At 42.2% G+C, this 18,843-nt stretch overlaps 1 protein-coding gene across 3 annotated transcripts in view; it reads left to right on the top strand.

The window, feature by feature from the left end:
* Nucleotides 1-18,843, top strand: part of LOC139554666 (tenascin-like) — a 37,335-nt gene that overhangs the window by 17,374 nt on the left and 1,118 nt on the right. For 2 of the 3 annotated variants that reach the window (XM_071367678.1, XM_071367677.1), the window contains exons 5-17: nucleotides 7,566-7,719; nucleotides 7,844-8,122; nucleotides 8,899-11,676; nucleotides 15,055-15,177; nucleotides 15,300-15,443; nucleotides 15,908-16,027; nucleotides 16,310-16,462; nucleotides 16,604-16,746; nucleotides 16,865-16,997; nucleotides 17,100-17,251; nucleotides 17,531-17,627; nucleotides 18,178-18,339; nucleotides 18,538-18,701. In XM_071367678.1, coding sequence (XP_071223779.1) covers nucleotides 7,566-7,719; nucleotides 7,844-8,122; nucleotides 8,899-11,676; nucleotides 15,055-15,177; nucleotides 15,300-15,443; nucleotides 15,908-16,027; nucleotides 16,310-16,462; nucleotides 16,604-16,746; nucleotides 16,865-16,997; nucleotides 17,100-17,251; nucleotides 17,531-17,627; nucleotides 18,178-18,339; nucleotides 18,538-18,701 — 4,602 coding nt within the window. The remainder of the gene's footprint in view (nucleotides 1-7,565; nucleotides 7,720-7,843; nucleotides 8,123-8,898; nucleotides 11,677-15,054; nucleotides 15,178-15,299; nucleotides 15,444-15,907; nucleotides 16,028-16,309; nucleotides 16,463-16,603; nucleotides 16,747-16,864; nucleotides 16,998-17,099; nucleotides 17,252-17,530; nucleotides 17,628-18,177; nucleotides 18,340-18,537; nucleotides 18,702-18,843) is intronic. The other variant, XM_071367679.1, reaches the window with a different exon arrangement.

Raw genomic sequence — 18,843 nt, forward strand, 5'->3', positions numbered from 1 at the left:
CCATGCAAATGAACTGAATTCCCCAAAAACATTTCCACTGCATTTCATCCCTGCCACAAAATGACCAGCTGACATCATGTCAGTGATTCTCTCGTTAACACAGTTGTGAGTGTTGACGAGGACAAGGCTGTCATTATGGGGTATTGTTTGTTGATTGACGAGAAAGTGTTTTGATTTAATCCATTTTTGAATAAGGCTGTACCTGTACATTTAGGCTGTACCTTAAATTTAGAATAAGGCTGTACCTGTAAAATTGAAAAAAGTCAAGGGCTCTGAATACTTTCTAAATGCACTCTATACAGAGCATTCAGAAACTATTCATAACTCTTGACTTATTCCACATTTTGTTGTGATACAGCCTGAATTCAAAATTGATTAAAACTTTTTTTTCTCTCTCACCCATCTACACACAATTCCCCATAAGGACAAAGTGAAAACATGTTTTTAGAAATGTTGGCAAATTTGTTGAAAATGAAATACAGAAATATCTCATTTACAAAAAGTATTCACACCCCTGAGTTAATACTTTGTAGAAGCACCTTTGGCAGCGATTACAGCTGTGAGTCATTCTTGGTACGTTTCTAAGAGCTTCCACACATGGATTATGCAACATTTACCCATTATTTTCAAAATTCTTCAAGGTCGGTCAAATTGGTTGTTGATCATTGCTGGATGACCATTTTCAGGTCTTGACATAGATTTCTAAGTAGATTTAAGTCCAAACTGTAAGTCGGTCACTCAGGAACATTCACTGTCTTCTTGGTAAGCAACTCCAGTGTAGATTTGGCCTTGTGTTTTAGGTTATTATCATGTTGAAAGGTAAATTCATCTCCCAGTGAATGGTGGAAAGCAGACTGAACCAGGGTTTTTTCTAGGATTGTGCCTGTGCTTATCTCAATTCCATATATTTTTATCCTGAAAAACTCTCCAGTCCTTACCGATTACAAGCATACCCATAACATGACACAGATACCAATATGCTTGAACATATGGAGAGTAGTACTCAGTAATGTGTTCTATTGGATTTGCCACAAACATAACACTTTGTATTCAGGACAAAAAGTTAATTGCTTTGCCACATTTTTTACAGTATTACTTTAGTGCCTTTTTGCGAACAGGATGCATGTTTTAGAATATTTGTATTCTGTACAGGCTTCCTTCTTTTCACTCTGTCATTTAGGTTAGTATTGTGGAGTAACTACAATGTTGTTGATCCATCATCAGTTCTCTATAATCACAACCATTAAACTCTGTAACTGTTTTAAAGTCATCATTGGCCTCCTGGTGAAATCCCTGAGCAGTGTCCTTCTTCTCTGATGCCTGTATCTTTGTATTGACTGGGTGTATTGATACACCAAACAAAGTGTAATGAATAACTTCACCATGCTCAAAGGGATATTCAATGTCTGTCTGTTTCTACCAATAGGTGCCCTTCTTTGCGAGGCATTGGAAAACCTCCCTGGTCTTTGTAGTTGAATCTGTGTTTGAAATTCACTGCTCGACTGAGGGACCTTACAGATAATTGTATGTGTGGGGTACAGAGATGAATTAGGTAGGCATTCAAACGTCATGTTAGACACTTGCTCAGGAATGGCAGCAGGCAGGTGTGAGTGCATCTGCACGCACAGTGAGGTGAAGACTTTTGGAGGATGGCCTGGTGTCAAGAAGGGCAGCAAAGAAGCACCTTCTCTCCAGGAAAAACATCAGGGACAGACTGATATTCTGCAAAAGGTACTGCTGAGGACTGGGGTAAAGTAATTATCTCTGATGAATCCTCTCTCCGATTTTTTGGGGCATCCGGAAAAAAGCTTGTCCGGAGAAGACAAGGTGAGGGTTACCATCAGTCCTGTGTCATGCCAACAGTAAAGCATCCTGAGACCATTCATGTGTGGGGTTGCTTCTCAACCAAGGGAGTGGGCTCACTCACAATTTTGCCTATGAACACAGCCATGAATAAAGAATGGTACCAACACATCCTCCGAGAGCAACTTCTCCCAACCATCCAGGAACAGTTTGGTGACGAACAATGCCTTTTTCCAGCATGATGGAGCACCTTGCCATAAGGCAAAAGTGATAACTAAGTGGCTCGGGGAACAAAACATTGATATTTTGGGTCCATGGCCAGGAAACTCCCCAGACCTTAATCCCATTGAGAACTTGTGGTCAATCCTCAAGAGGCGGGTGGACAAACAAAAACCCACAAATTCTGACAAACTCCAAGCATTGATTATGCAAGAATGGGCTGCCATCAGTCAGGATGTGGCCCAGAAGTTAATTGACAGCATGCCAGGGCGGATTGCAGAGGTCTTGAAAAAGGAACTGCAAATATTGACTCTTTGCATCACTATTACAACACACAGAGTCCATGCAACTTATTATGTGAGTTATTAAGCAAACTCTTACTCCTGAACTTATTTAGGCTTGCCGTAACAAAGGGGTTGAATACTTATTTGACACAAGATATTTCAGCTTTTCATTTTTTATTAATTTCTAAAATGTTCTATAAACACAATTCAACTTTGACATTATGGGCTATTGTGTTTAGATTTTTTATTTATTTATTTTTTATTTAACCTTTATTTAACCAGGTAAGCTAGTTGAGAACAAGTTCTCATTTGCAATTGCGACCTGGCGAAGATAAAGCAAAGCAGTTCGACACATACAACAACACAGAGTTAGACATGGAATAAACAAACATACAATCAATAATACAGTAGAAAAGTCTATATACAGCATGTGCAAATGAGGTAGGATAAGGGAGGTAAGGCAATAAATAGGCCATGGTGGCGAAGTAATTACAATATAGCAATTAAACACTGGAATGGTAGAATGTGCAGAAGATGAATGTGCAAGTAGAGATACTGGGGTGCAAAGGAGCAAGATAAATAAATAAATACAGTATGGGGATGAGGTAGATTGGATGGGCTATTTACAGATGAGCTATGTACAGGTGCAGAGATAAGTGGTACAAAATCTCAATTGAATTTATTGTAAATTCAAGCTGTAACACAACATGTGGAAAAAGTAAAGGGGTGTGAATACTTTCTGAAGGCACTTTAGGTAGGCATAAAGTGACTAGGCAACAGGATAGATAATAAATAGTGGCAGGAGTGTACTGTATGTGAGTCAAAAGAGTTAGTGCAAAAAGGGTCAATGTGATAGCTATATAGTTAACCAATAGCTACCCGGACTAGCTATTTAGCAGTCTTATGGCTTTGGCTTGGGGGGTGGAAGCTGTTCATGGCCCTGTTGGTTCCAGACTGGGTGCATCGGTACTGCTTGCCGTGCAGTAGCAGAGATAATTTTAGGGACTTCCTCTGACACCGCCTGGTATAGATGTCCTGGATGGCAGGCAGCTTAGCCCCAGTGATGTACTGGGCCATATGCACTACCCTCTGTAGCGCCTTGCGGTCGGATGCCAAGCAGTTGCCATACCAAGCGGTGATGCAGCCAGTCAAGATGCTTTCAATGGTGCAGCTGTAAAACTTTTGAGGATCTCAGGGCCCATGCCAAATCTTTTCAGCCTCCCAAGGGGAAGAGGCATCGAGAGTGCCTTCTTCACAAATGTGTTGGTGTGTGTGTGGACCATGATAATTCCTTAGTGATGTGGACACCGAGGAACTTAAAGCTCTCGACCCGCTCCACTACAGCCCCGTCGTTGTGGATGGGGGCGCGCTCAGCCCTCCATTTTCTTTTCCTTACTGTCGTTGAGGGAGAGGTTGTTGTCCTGGCACCACAATGCCAGGCCACTGACCTCCTCCCTATAGCCCGTCTTATCGTTGTCGATGATCAGGCCAACCACCGTTGTGTTGTCAGAAAACTTAATGATGGTGTTGGAGTCGTGTGCGTCCACTTAGTCATGGGTGAACAGGGAGTACAGGAGGGGACTAAGCACGCACTCCTGAGGGGCCCCCTTCTTGAGGGTCAGCTTGGCGGATGGGTTGTTGCCTACCCCCCAACACCTTGAGGCAGCCCGTCAGGATTCCAGGATCCAATTGCAGAGGGGAAGTGTTCAGTCCCAGGGTCCTGAGCTTAGTGATGAGCTTGAGGGCACTATGGTGTTGAACGCTGAGCTAAAGTCAATGAACAGCATTCTCACGTAGGTGTTCTTGTTGTCCAGGTGGGAGCGGGCAGTGTGGAGTGCAATAGAGATTGTGTCATCTGTGGATCTGTTGGGGCGGTATGCAAATTGGAGTGGATCTAGGGTGTCTGGGATGATGGTGTTGATGTGAGCCATGACCAGCCTTTCAAAGCATTTCATGGCTACAGACGTGAGTGCTACGGGGCGATGGTCTTTTAGACAGGTTACCTTCACATTCTTGGGCACAGGGACTATGGTGGTCTGCTTGAAACATGTAGGTATTACAGACTGGGTCAGGGAGAGGTTGAAAATGTCAGCACATGCTCTGAGTAGGTAGATAAGTGTTACATTTGCCTGCCCCTATTTGCCGTTAGTGGATAATATGTAAGGTCATTTAAAGGTAATTTCCGATTGAGCCAATATATATAGCTTTTACCCTGAATGCAGTCTCCGCTAACGCCGGAACATTGCCTTTAAATTTAAATTACACTGTAACTCTGAACTTCTGCGATACGGACTGTATAGAGAGCCCTTCCTTTTCTATGCCAAATAAATCAATCCAAAGATTGATCTTGAGAACAGTAACACACCACAGTTTGACAGCTGAGCAGCAGAGGTCCATCACAAAAGTTACTGGCAGGAGAGTCTCAGACCATGTCAGAAACAGATGACTCTCAATCCCTCTTAACTCACAATTACTGTGTTTTTCTATTTAAATTCAGTCATTAATTTCACTCAGCCTTGAAAGACTTTCAAGACCATTGTTTCACTGAGTAAAACCCTTTAGTGGACTGTTGGAGTACATAGCAAGGTTTATAGATCCTGTAAAAGTGCAGATATTCAAATGCTTTGCCAATAGAAATAGCAGTGGACATTATTCCAGTTTCTGTTTAATGATGTTTGGTGTTAAGAAACTGTCACTACAGTAAGTACTGGTTTCAGCTGATACAGTATACTTCTATACTGGTTCAACTTATATGGTTGGATTCACAGGCATGGTAACCACAGAACGGAGGATACAATATAAAATAATAATAATAATATAAAATTAATATAAAAGCATTACATAAAATGTAAAACATATGACTGACATACCGGGACTTCATAACATGACATAAGTGTGTTGTTGTATTACATTTGTTCAGCAGCTCATGGTATCAATCAGTGGACTAAAAAGATCACACCCGGTATCCAATATCAAAGGTAGCTAACCGATGCAATAAATGAATTCCAGTGAATTCACAGAGACATATGCTACCAATTGTATTCAAAGCTGCCTTTGTACTCTTTGTGTTGAGTATAGGATGTTATTAGTGTTTCACTGATTTACATTACAGAATAACTTCCTATTGAGTTCAAGTTCAGTTAACATACAGTAGCCTGGACACTATGTATAAAGAACATACATTGTTATGATCTAATACAATATCCGGGCCATGTGAGGTCTCCCACTGTAAAAAACTAGATTTTCTTGTGTTTTATATATATTTCAACATTATGAGGTTGGAATAATACTGTGCAATTTAGAAAATGATGATAATGCCCTTTTAGTGTAAGAGCTGTTTGAAAAGACTGCCTGAAATTTCAGCCTGTTTTGGTGAGATGGAGTTGTGGTGACATCAACAGGTGGTAAATTAGCTAATAGACCAATAAGAAAGAGTTCCAAACCTCTCTGCCAATAACAGCTAGTTTTCAATGTTTCTCTCCCAACTCAGACCACTCCCAGACAGTCCTAGCAAAATTCTAGCTTGAGAAATTGCTTGTTGCGAAGAAGCTATTTTTATTTCTTTTTAACCATTTGAATTAAAAATAATCAAGGTAAGGTACTTAATTGTTAGCCAGAAATGATTTGATATTAATATATAAACGGCTGCATTGGACCTTTAATTAATAGAACATATGCTCCCAACCTGCACAGAGGGGTGATGTCAGATGTACACAATGACAAACTGAATTGATACTCATCATGCACATATTGTTGGCCCTTGCCATTACAGTAGACACACGCACTCTAGAGAAGCTGTATCCATGTCCTTAAAAGTCTAATCTACAACACTGAAACAAAGAGAAGCACCTTAATGACAACAAAAAAGGACGATTGGAAAAGGTAGGGAAGTGCTAAAAGATTAAACAACCCTCTTTTTCCTACTTAATGGACCTCTTTCAATGTGTGAATGAGATTGTTGTTCTTCGTAAAAGGGTTCCCGACGAAAAAAAGAGAGAGATTTGTTGTTGTTGTTGTGAAAAACAGAGACTATTGGAGGTTAGTAGAGTGACGATTGGCCACAGCATCAGCACCAGGATGCATTCCAAAACCTCATTGCAAAACAACAGCGGAAACAGCCTATTTCCCGTACATGACATGGGTAGGTGTGAGAAGAAATATGGAGGAAGGGAGGACATCCTTGTAAAGGGAATAAATTAAACTAGTCATAGGAGAGTCAGAGGAGAAAGTCATAGCAACAATAGTTAGGGAAAGGGAAGGATAATGGGAGATAGAGAGAGTGGGCAGCAAGGGAGAAGAAAATATGCAGATGTGGGATGCTTGTTGCTAGGGCAGCCGTAAACACTGTCAAAAACATGGCCCTGGCCAGAGAAATTACTTCACTGGTCGGCAGCTGTGACACAGCGGAAGAGAATGAATGAGGGAGATACACATTCATCTCTCATGTTTACAGATAAACAACACACGCAGACTAAACAGGACACAAACCCCACATTGTGCAAGATAAAGCACAATGACACGCTCAAAACTAGAGGCATATGACGTACGCACTCTGTAGGTCAACACTGGGCAACCTGGCAACCCAGCTGTGCCCCATTTCCCATATGAGAGAATATATTACACAATTGAGAAAAACTTGGAGAACACCCCCATATTGGAGTAACTGAGTAAAACCTGAACCTACTGCTTTTAAATTCATGGAAATAATGGCGTTTTCCAATACATAGATTGAAGAATAACAACCTGATACGGTTTTGGTTTTAATAGCATATTTTATAAGTTGGTTTCTCGAATGATCACATATCAATTAAGGAAATTGTGAGAGTTGGAACGTGAAAGGCTGACAACAGTTCTCAAAGCTTTGTGATCTACTGGATTTCAATTACGTGTTAATAATTTATTATTTTCACAATACTACTATTACATCACTGGAATATGAGGCTGTTCATCTCAGTGACAAGAAAATAATAATATGATAATGAATAAATCTGAGTCCAGTTACTAATTTAGAGAGTAGGCTCGGTTGATGTTTACAAAAAAATCTGAATATAGGCTTCAGCATGACAGAATTTGTAAGTTAGCCTACTCCCCCTGCTGGTAAGCATACATGCACCCATTCTATATCATCTTTAACAGGTTCTAACTACAGTTACTTTAGCAAATTAACTGAAATACCAGTAGACCTATGAAGGAAAAGGGATTATTAATCCTCTTGATATCTGTTCTAACATTGACTTTATCATTTTCTGTGCCACACAGAAAGAAGGCGATCAGCAGATAACATCTCAAGTTGGAGGCAAGCTCACGGCCTACACCCAAACAGGCCTGGCGGCCGGGCAGGCGTACACAGTGACAATCACTGGAGAAATAGATGGGAGAATGGGCGCTGAGAGCACAGCAGAATTCACCACTCGTGAGTCAGGAAAGACTATTTTGTATCCCCTTATTATCATTATCATCTGCTACTTCGGTTATCGATAGACATAAATGCTAAGTAGTTTCCCCCCCCCCCCCCCCACTGCTTTTCCCTCACCCAGTTATCTCTGGTCCCACAAACCTTCAAGTTGTGAAGACAACCACAACATCTGCAGTTGTCCAATGGGAACAATCGCAAGGAGACATCGACAGGTATCGCTTAACTGTTACACCCAATCAGACAGACGGAACAGCCAGGGGAAGACAAGACCTGACCCTGCCCCCTGAGAGGGACTCGGCCCAGATTGACGGTTTGGACCCGGGACATTTGTATGACATCACATTAGTGGCTGAAAAAGGCGGGATCAAGAGCAAGCCAGCAACAGTCCAAGTCACTCCTGGTGAGTTTTATTGGATGAGGGGGTTGCTTACCTTACTTACTACATTGTATATGAAAAGATCCAGGGACTAGATTGTATGAGAAGCGATCTTGATTAAGTGTGTCAGATTATAATACTATATTTTGAGATAAGGGAGTTGCACAAATATACAGTCATGAAACAACAAAGAAATTGTGAACTAAGCAGAAGAAGCAGGAGAAAGTCATCACTATGTTGAAAAAGAGAGAAATCTCTGAAACAAATTGGATTCCCTGGCAATGTGAATATGCAAGGGAGGCCAGCCCTGCTCCTGTGAAGTGTTATCCCACTAAAGTTAACATGTCTAGACACGTCATTATTCAATAGAGAAGGTCATTGGAAGTGAAATTAAAATGAATTTATGTACAATATAAAAACTCCTGGAGCTAAGCTGATCTCTCTTCATAAAATACATTCTCCTTTTCTTTCTTTCTTTTGTATGATTAATGCTGCTCTCTTTCTCGACAATAGTAGCACACACTTAACTCACAACATTGAATATTTCAGCACCCGAACCACGAGTGGCAAGGTTGTGTTGATGACCAAATGTAATAATCTTTCCACTTCTCTCTGCAGGTTTGGACAGCACATAGGCCAACTATTTATTGCACTAATGTCAATGCAGGTGTTGTTGGAAAGAATACTTTTTTGAATTGTTCAGTTCAAAGATAATATTTGGGACTTTCCCATTTGGATCTAACAGTGCTTCCCTCCTGTAGTTTTATCTTTGATTCCAAACAATCGCTTCATGCCTTTAGGAAAATCCACAAAGACAATATCCAGGGTGACCATGCCGGTAGCACCAGGAGTAGAAAGCCATGAGGGAGACTCAGCAGGGAATACAAAGCCTGTGAAGGACATCTTCTACACGAAGGCCAAGGGTGAAGAACCAGAGAGGGTGAAGGATTGGAGTGGACCAGGCTCTGTAACAGTCGAAGGCACCAATGGAACCAAAGAGGACACATCTGTTAGAACCAGTACAAGACCACTTGTCAACACAAACTACAGGGTTATACCTAAAACAGGTGATAGAATAACCTTTCCCAGGAAACCATACATTGGAGGCTCTATCCATTTTAATGGTACAAGAGTCGGCCAGGGTGGGAGGAGAGTGGGTCACAGTCTTCTGAAAAAGCCTACAAGCAGAAATCCATTGGAGGGGCCAAAGGTCAAGAAGACCTTGGATACTGACTCTAAACCAGAAAATCCCTTTGTTGGGGACAAGACTATAGCCTTAACTGTGAAAGAAACTAACCTGGAGACAAGTCCTCTTGGAGAAAAAGATGAAACTTTGACAAAGACATATCCTGTTGGAATCCTTCCTGTAAATGCCACTCCAAGCTCTGGTTCTGAACAAACAGTGAGTCCTGGCTTAAAGGACCTACCCGATAGAAAAAAAGATACAGAGATTGAAACAAATGAGCCAGGGCCAGGGACAGAGGGTTTGGAGCATACCACCACATCAGAAAAAAATACTACGGTTCACCCGAATGGGAAAAAATGTGTCAACAAGGTTAAATTGACACACAGGAAAGTCAATGTGACACGTAGAGAGAGAGTCATTGGAGGGAGGGTGAATGGCACAATAGTGAAAAGTAAACCCACAGCAGAGCAGGGTTTAGCTGAAAAAGAGGACAGTGCCCTAAAAGTGTCTGAAACAGGACATTCAAAGACAACATTTCATGAGCGTAACCTGGTAATTCACACACAGAGTAAAGCAGATGACATTTCTCCACACACCACACAAAGTCCTACATATCCAACTTCCTCTTCACCAGTGTCACCTACTTCCTACATGTCACTTTCTTCTTCAGCTCCCGCAAAACATGATGAATCAATGACCGGTATGGGTCAACCTATGACTGACAGAGACGTGGTGAATGCAAAGACTTTGCCTGTTCCCCAATCCCAATCATCCAACCTCCCTCCAGAGAGGGGGCCAACATCCTCCAGTGAATCAGAACAGAATGGTAAAGGACCATCTCCCTCCAACCCTGAGGACTCATACTCAGGTAAAGATCATGTTGCAGTAGCAGAAGAGGGAGTCAGCAAAGATGGAGAGAAAACCGCTGACGTGGGATTGTTTGGAACCAAACAAAACAGAACAAAGACTCTGAGAGTGGGCGGCTCACCACCTTTTCGCCGCCTACCTCCAAAGGGGCCCTACCAACGCCGCCCGAACCTAAATATGAGACCATTCCAAAACAGGACACGTTCACCTTTTTCAGCTCCCACAAAACAAAATGAATCAAAGACCGGTACGGGTCAACCCATGACTGACAGACAACTAGTGTTTCCAAAGACAGTAACGGTTTCCCCAGCACAATCCTCAACCCTCCCTCCAGATGCTCAGCCAGAGAGAGCACCAAAGTCCTCCAGTGAATCAGAACACAGTGGCAAAGGCTATTCATCATCATCATCCACTTCAGAGGAATCAGACTTTACTAAAGAAAATGTTGCTGTGGCAGAGGATGGTATCAGCAGAGATGGGGACAGGGCAACTGACGTGGTGTCGTCTGGAACTGAACGAAACAGGTCAAAGACTCTGACACTGGGCAACACACCACCCTTACGCCGTCTACCTCCGAAGGGGACCCAGCAACGCCGTCCACACCCAAATATGGGGGCATTCCCAAACAGGACACGAACACACCTGATACCCCCTCACCATCCATCAAGAGGCCCCATACGCAGACCTTTCCCACCTAAACTGACAAACAGGGACAACGGCATCATCATTCAAACCTCTCAACCAGGGGAGCAGGGCACCTACAGCACCAGCCAGAATGACACAAACACAGACCTTAAGCCCAAAACTCTCCTCAGGAAAATAAATGCCACAGCTGGTAAAATAGCACGAGATCAAACATACATAAGAAATAACAGTAGCTTGGGCCAAAGGGGCCAAGATTTTAAAACAGGCCATTCTGACCAAGGTAGCCAAGTGAGTAAGAATGCTGACTCAAGAGACAGCCCAAACCAGATAAATGGGTCAGATGTCACTACTACTGGAAAAACAGGCCAGCCTCTAAACTCAGTGGGGGTTCAAAGCATAACCTCAGGAGGGTTCATACTCGTTTGGGAAGCACCAGAGGGGATGTACAGAAATTTCATAGTAACCCGGGAAGAGCATGGAAGTAAGAATGAGGCAGAGAAAGAGGAGGAGAAGGAAGAGGAAGAGGAGGAGAGTGAGTCAGAGGAGGATAGGCAGGAAGAAGGGGAGGCGGAGGGACAAACTGAGAAGGAGAACAAGGGGAATGAGGAGGAAAGTGAAATGGGGGTGAGTCAAGGTAAGGAGGGCGTGGAGGAGAACACTGTTATCAATAGCAAAAGTGATAACCAAAGACAGAGCAGCGACCGTAATGCTACGGCTAAAGTTGGTGACGGTGGTACAATCAAGTTCTTCAAAGTCCTTCCGGGGTCAGCTCGCTCATTCCCATTCCAGAATCTCCATCCACAGACCCGCTATTCCTTGTCCGTGTTTGGGAAGGGTCCCGGACTACACTCCAAAATTCACAGACTCATCGTCAGCACAGGTACTGGCCATAGTTTAAACTCTACCAACCTCTACAAGGGTTCATTCATTATTGTTCAAATACAGGACTTCGCTTTTCTTGAACTATGCAAGTTATTCCAGACACCCAAGTTAGATGCCGATACATCCTCACACCATTTTAGGTGAGGTACACTTGCACATCTGCTTGATCCATATCCATTTCAAGAGCCGTCACACTCTTGATACTGTAACTTCCTAAATTACAGTACTTCCTCATGTATGCTGTTCATTTGCATCATCTGCTTATTGGCACCGTGAGCCGTGTTTCTTTTGGTTTGTCCTTGACAACCGAGGGCTTTTAATTAAAGCAATGTCCAAAGCTTTAATTACAGAATATGACATGACCAAATAACCATGCATATCTGCTAATTCAATTGTATTTCATGTTAACCCCTTGTTTATGCCACGTGGTGCAGTGATGCGTGCAACTGTGATGTGTGGTGTTCATACTGGGCGCATTGTGGAAAAACAGGTATGATTGCCAAAACACACAAGGGAAATGGGCAGTTGTTTACTGGGAAACTATTTGAAGTGCGTCCCATCAACAAATGTCATTTCCGAAATGTAATCCATAATCATTGCATTTGTAACAGTTGCAGATCCAGGTTTTTGATCAGTGATACATCTTACACAATAAACACATAGTCTCCCTGGTCCATATACGACATATCATATACAGCCTGTGTTTTCCATTTTGTACATGTACAGTATGTCAACCCAAACACATCCATGTGTTAAGCACATACGGTGCATTCAGAAAGGATTCATTCCCCTTGACTTATTCCACATTTTGTTGTGCTACAGCTTGAATTCAAAATTGATTAAATCTTTGTTTTTTACCCATCTACACACAATACCGCAAATTGACAAAGTAAAAACATGTTTTTAGATTTTTTTTCAAAGGTATTGAACATTAAATACAGTAATATCTAATTTACATAAGTATTCACACCCCTGAGTTAATACTTTGTAGAAGCACTTCTGGCAGCGATTACAGCTGTGAGTCTTTTTGGGGAAGTCTCTAAGAGCTTTGCACTCCTGGATTGTACAATATTTGTCCATTATTCTTTAAAAAAAATCTTTGAGCTCTGTCAAGTTGATTGTTGATCATTGCTAGTCAGCCATTTTCAAGCCGATTTAAGTCAAAACTGTAACTAGGCCACTCAGGAACATTCAATGGCGTCTTGGTAAGCAACTCCAGTGTATATACGGCCTTGTGTTTTAGGTTATTGTCTTGCTGAAAGGGGAATTTGTCTCCCAGTGTCTGTTGGAAAGCAGACAACCAGGTTTTCCTCTAGGACTTTGCCTGTGCTTATAGCTGTATTCCGTTTCTTGTTTTGGAATATTTGTATTCTGTACAGGCTTCCTTCTTTTCACTCTGCCATTTAGGTTAGTATTATGGAGTAACTACAATGTTGTGGAGCCATCCTCAGTTCTCATTTCACAACCACTAAACTCTAACCATTTTAAAATCACCATTGGTCTAATGGTGAAATCCCTGACCAGTTTCCTTCCTCTCCGGCAACTGAGTTAGGAATGACGCCTATATCTTTGTAGTGACTGGGTGTATTGATACACCATCCAAAGTATAATGAATAAATTCACCATGCTCAAAGGGATATTCAGTATCTGCTTTTAAAATTTGATTACCCATTTACCAATAGGTGCCCTTCTTTGTGAGGCATTGGAAAACCTCCCTGGTCTTTGTCGTTGAATCTGTGTTTGAAATTCACTGCTCAACTGAGGGACCTTACAGATAATTGTATGTGTGGGTACAGAGATGAGGTAGTCATTCAAAAATCACGTTAAACACTATTATCGCACACAGAGGGAGCCCATGCAACTTATTATATGACATGTTAAGCACATTTTGACAATTGTTTTGACTTTCTAAAATGTTCTACAAACAAAAATTCCACTTTGACATTATAGGGTATTGTGTGTAAATCAGTGACACAACATCTATTTACTCAATTTTAAATTCAGGCTGTAACACAACAAAATCTGAAAAAAGTTAAATGGTGTGAATACTTTCTGAAGGCACTGTACTAATGAAAATTACTCTGATATTCATGAGACAATCTAAAAGACTTGACTCATTCAGCCACAACCGCCCTTCACTGCTGGTCTGATTTTCTCTCACTTAGGGTAAACTTTAAGTCAGCAACCTTCATTGGCTCCCTTCATCACTCACAAAACCCAGGGTAAGACCATGGTTGGTCTCTATGGTTTTTCCTGATCTTAAGTGTGAAATGTACAGATTTTAATCCTGTGAGTCTTTTTTATATATAAAAAAAAGAAGAGAATAATGAAATTCCACAAGGTTTTAACGATTAGCTCATTTTTTTTTTCATTTTTTTTTCTCCAGAGGGTGAGGTCTTAAATGTTATTTGGAATCATTATGGCAGGATTCTGCTCACTCAAGGTTGAAAATCTGTTGGTCAAAACATTTCTTATTCCTTAGAAATGATATCTCTTGCTTTATCTCTCTTATTCGTGTATTTAAAAAAATGAGCGGTCAACTGTATTTGTTATCAACATCTTAAGATTTTTCCTTCTGTTATAACTATTTTAACTTTTTCTCTTTCCTGCCAACTTCTTTTTTTCCCTTCAGGATCAAAAGACCAGCTCAACATTAATATCTCATCCTTTTCCCTTGCTGCTTTCCAGGGTCCAACATCTGCATTTAACAGTGACACCTTTGTCTGTTTTAGTATATGCTGTACTGCGTATACTGTATATATGTTTGCACTGTACATATATACACAAACTCATTGGAGCACTAATTATAACAGCGTGAGTAAAGTATGGGTGCACCTACAGTTTAGGGCATATTCACCACAGGAGGTCGATGGCACCTTAATTGGGGAGGACGGGCTCGTGAAAATGGCTGGAGCGGAATTAGTGGAATGGTTTTAAATACATCAAGCACATGGTTTCCATGTTTTGATGCCATTCCATATGCTCCGTTCCAGCCATTATTACGAGCCGTCCTCCCCTCAGAAGCCTCCACTGATATTGACCTTCTAATATGTTACTTCTCCACACATGTAGTAATGACTTACCTTCTCCTCAAGTCTACCTTTTCTGTTTCTCAAATGTATTGTAGCTCTGTTTCCATGTCCACTATTTTTACCTTCCTTTCTTTCGTCCTGTTTTTATTTGTCTGTCTTTGTTTTTATGTCTTTCTTCCTGTTTTTATTTGTCTTCCTTTGTTTTTATGTCTTTCTTCCTGTTTTTATTTGTCTTCCTTTGTTTTTATGTCTTCCTGTTTTTACTTGTCTTTCTATATCTTTTTCCTTCTTTCGTTTCTCTTTTTCGCTCTCAATCACACATATCATTCCCGTGCCATGCCCAGGCCCAGAGCCTCCCTCAGGTCTTCTCTTCAGTGAAGTGACTGAGACGTCTTTCTCTGTGTCCTGGACCAAGCCAAAAAGTCCAGTGAGTGGCTTCAAGGTCACCTACACTCACACACAGGAAGGTAGGACCTTACACAGATGTTCTGGGAGTCAACATCCTGACTGTTGAGTCACGTCACTTCATTGTGTGTTCTTTACATCTGTAGAACACTTCATATTTCGCAATTTGTCCGCTCTATTCCAGGGGAGCCGATCTCCGTAATGGTGGACTCTGGGGATTCCACTCTGGCACTGTCAAAGCTCTCTCCGGGGTCCTCCTATGAGGTCAGTGTGATATCCGTCCTTGGACTGGACGAGAGCGATGCAATCAAAGACCTGGTTATGACACGTAAGTTTACTGTTGACTTTCAGTTTTAGGATTAATGTTAATTTACAGGAAATTATCAGATTATAAATTATAGTAAATTATCAAGACTATCGACATCTATTTTTTTTTGGTCCTTTGTGATGTCTCGGCCAACGAATTTAAGTTAAGCATTAAAAACCACATGAGTAATGTGTGTTTTATTTCTTTCTTTCGTGTGTGTTCTTCAATGGGTTCTGTGTTCTAATAATGGTTCTAGCAGGTGCAGGATCTGGGAAAGATCTGTGCATTTTAATATTTTCTCAAAGGGTCTATTCTGGAGCTGCTTCAATTAAAATGTCTAAATACTTTTTTTAGTAAGAATGAGATTCCTATGTTCCATATGTTGCGAAATCCAATGGTATATCAAAGGGGTTTGAATTCACACTTTGATAACTTACACTCACTTTCTCTTGCCTTCATTTTTTCACAACCCAAACCCATCTTAGTCCCTGACCCTCCAACGGATCTCCAGGCCATTAATGTCACAGACACCAAGGCCTTGCTGCTATGGCGACCAGCACTGGCAACGGTTGACCGTTACGTCATAGTTTATGGCTCTGAAAAAGGTAACGGGTATCACAGGTTGGATATTCATTACAACAATATCCTGTGGGACTTTTTAAAACCCCTAGCCATATTAGAGCATTTCCCTTTCCAGTTGGAGCTTTCACAGGCCACAGGCATTCAAGATGAGATCACAATACTTGTATTGGCCAGCCAGTTTATGACCACCCCAACAGCATTACAATATAAACACTGAGAAATAAATTCAATCCTGCTGCCTACCTCTCTCCCCTGCCACTCACCTGCTCTCTCTTTGCCGCTTACTTGTTTCTGTGTCAACCAAGGTTCAGATGATGTGAAGATCACTGTGTCGGGCAACGCGGCCGAGCAGCAGCTGAAGGACCTGCAGGGCTCCACTATGTACACCGTCACGGTCACCAGTCAGTTGGGCAACCTGGACGGCGCTCCCGCCATCACCGTCTTCACCACCACCAGTGGTCAGTCCGGCACACACTCTCAAACTACCCTAATGCTTTAAACAGTCAACTCACCCGAGACAGAGAAGAAAAGGAAGGCTGCTGTTTTTATTGAATCCCACAACTGAGCTTCTTGTGATTGTGTCCATGTCCTTCTGGCAGGATCTGGGGGAGACGGGGAAGGCCCGCGTGACCTGAAGGCCAGTCAGGTGACTCCTCGCTCAGCGTTGCTGACGTGGAAACCACCCTCTGCCGCTGTGGGAAGCTACAAGCTGACCTATCAGACGGAGGGACAGGAGATGCAGGTAAGGAACTGATTAAAAAGGTAGAGACAGACACACATTCTATTTTATTCAGTACAGTACACTAGGACAAAATGCAACAAACACTGGTCTCGACAGGTGGCCTTTTTCTTCTCAACAGGAGGTTACCATTGACGCCACAGTAACGGAGTTCAAGTTGACCAGGCTGCATCCTATGTCCAAGTACACCGTGCAGCTACAGGGAGAGAGGGGAGGGAGCTATACTGCTGCAATTTCCACTGAGTTCACCACAGGTAAGTGGTCAAATATATTTGACTAAACTGAACAAACTAAATACATACATCGAAAGCGCAGTTTCATAAAGTTGGTCTCTCTCTTTGATTTTTTTCTCTCAGGGAATCTCCGGTACCCCTTCCCAAGTGACTGTTCCCAGGAGCTGCTGAACGGGATGCATGAGTCTGGAGAGGTGGAGATCTTCCCAAAGGGAAGGCAGGGAAAACCAGTGTTGGTCTACTGCGACCAGGTGACTGATGGAGGCGGCTGGACGGTAAGAGAAGATGATTGTGAGAGGGACCACACAAAAACTATCTTGTGGTATTTCATTAGTCCACTGTTGATACAGTCCCAAAAGGTTTTGCATGTCAGCAATCAAGTTTTCAAGACATAAGTCTATCTTGATAGACTTGATTGCTGACATGCAGAAAATGTTGGGACTGTATCAACAGTGAACTAACAAAACAAAAGAGTGGTATTTTACTTTAACTGACATGTTAAGGGTTGATTTAGCCTGGTATATGTCAGCTGTATGAGCGTGTGTGTATTACAGGTCTTCCAGAGAAGGATGGATGGGAAAACGGACTTCTTCCGAGATTGGAAGAACTACAGCAAAGGATTTGGAGAACTGAGTGGGGAATTTTGGCTGGGTGAGAGTCATTCGTCACGCGAAGTTTGTTTTCACCCGCTTCAGCAGCAGTGCACCAGCATAACATCAAACAGAACTGCTATATTGACGACACAAAAGCTAAACCATGTCACTTTTACGTAAACAGTGCAAGCCTTCATGACAGATCAACTCTGTAAATAGACCCATTGCTAGGCAGAGAAATTAAACAGTACAATGCCAGATGAGAAGGATCAATTTAATGTGGAAACGTATGGCAAGAGGGTAGAAAAAAGCAGACTACTGGCACTATTGGTGCACAAACAGAAGGAAAACCAAGAGCAGTAGCAGAGGGCTCATCAAAGCCCTTTCACTTTATTGGAGCAATTGGCTGAGCATTAGCGCAGGTAACACAGTATCCACTATTCTAACATTGAGGGGCATCATGCTCTACTGCGCAGATCTGATTAAAATAATAGTCTTCGGCGCCCCCTGGAGGCAATACATATAGTTTACTACAGTTGGCTTGGCAGTAAGCAGTTTTTTTGTGTGCTATAACACCTTCTTTCACACTCATCTCTATCCGTATATAGGTAATGAGAACCTACACAATCTAACCAGCATGGCACCGATGACCCTACGTGTGGACCTCCGTGCAGGGGACGAATCCGTGTTTGCCAAGTACTCCACATTCACGGTGGACACTGTTAGGAGGAACTACGCTCTCAAAGTGTCTGGGTACAGCGGTACAGCAGGTATGAACAGAATCTGTCCACTAAACATGATTGACCTCTTATTGTGCATACTTCCACATAATCATTAAACCCCATCGTTTATTTTCTCTCCTTTCCCCTCTATTCCACACCTACTGTTTCCCCTCCTCACACCTGCCATCCGTCTTTCCACTCGATCTCCCTTTTCCCCTTTCCCTCTCTCCTTTTTACTCCCGGTAGGTGACTCTATGAGTTACCACAACGGGCGCATGTTCTCTACCAGAGACAGAGACCCCGCGCCTTTCATCACCCGCTGCGCCATGTCCTATAGGGGGGGTTGGTGGTATAAGAACTGCCACCAGGCCAACCTTAATGGCCTCTACGACACCAATGTCAATCACCAGGTAATCCCAGCTGACTTCATACCTCATTTCACTATTTCAGAGTCTAAATCACCAAATGAATCTAAGTCAAGTAATCTAAGTCAACTACTATAATCAGTTACATTTTTGGGGTGGTTTGTTAACTGAATTGTCTCTTTGTGTT

The sequence above is a fragment of the Salvelinus alpinus genome, chromosome 26, assembly GCF_045679555.1.
Source record: "Salvelinus alpinus chromosome 26, SLU_Salpinus.1, whole genome shotgun sequence".
Taxonomy (NCBI): Eukaryota; Metazoa; Chordata; class Actinopteri; order Salmoniformes; family Salmonidae; genus Salvelinus; species Salvelinus alpinus.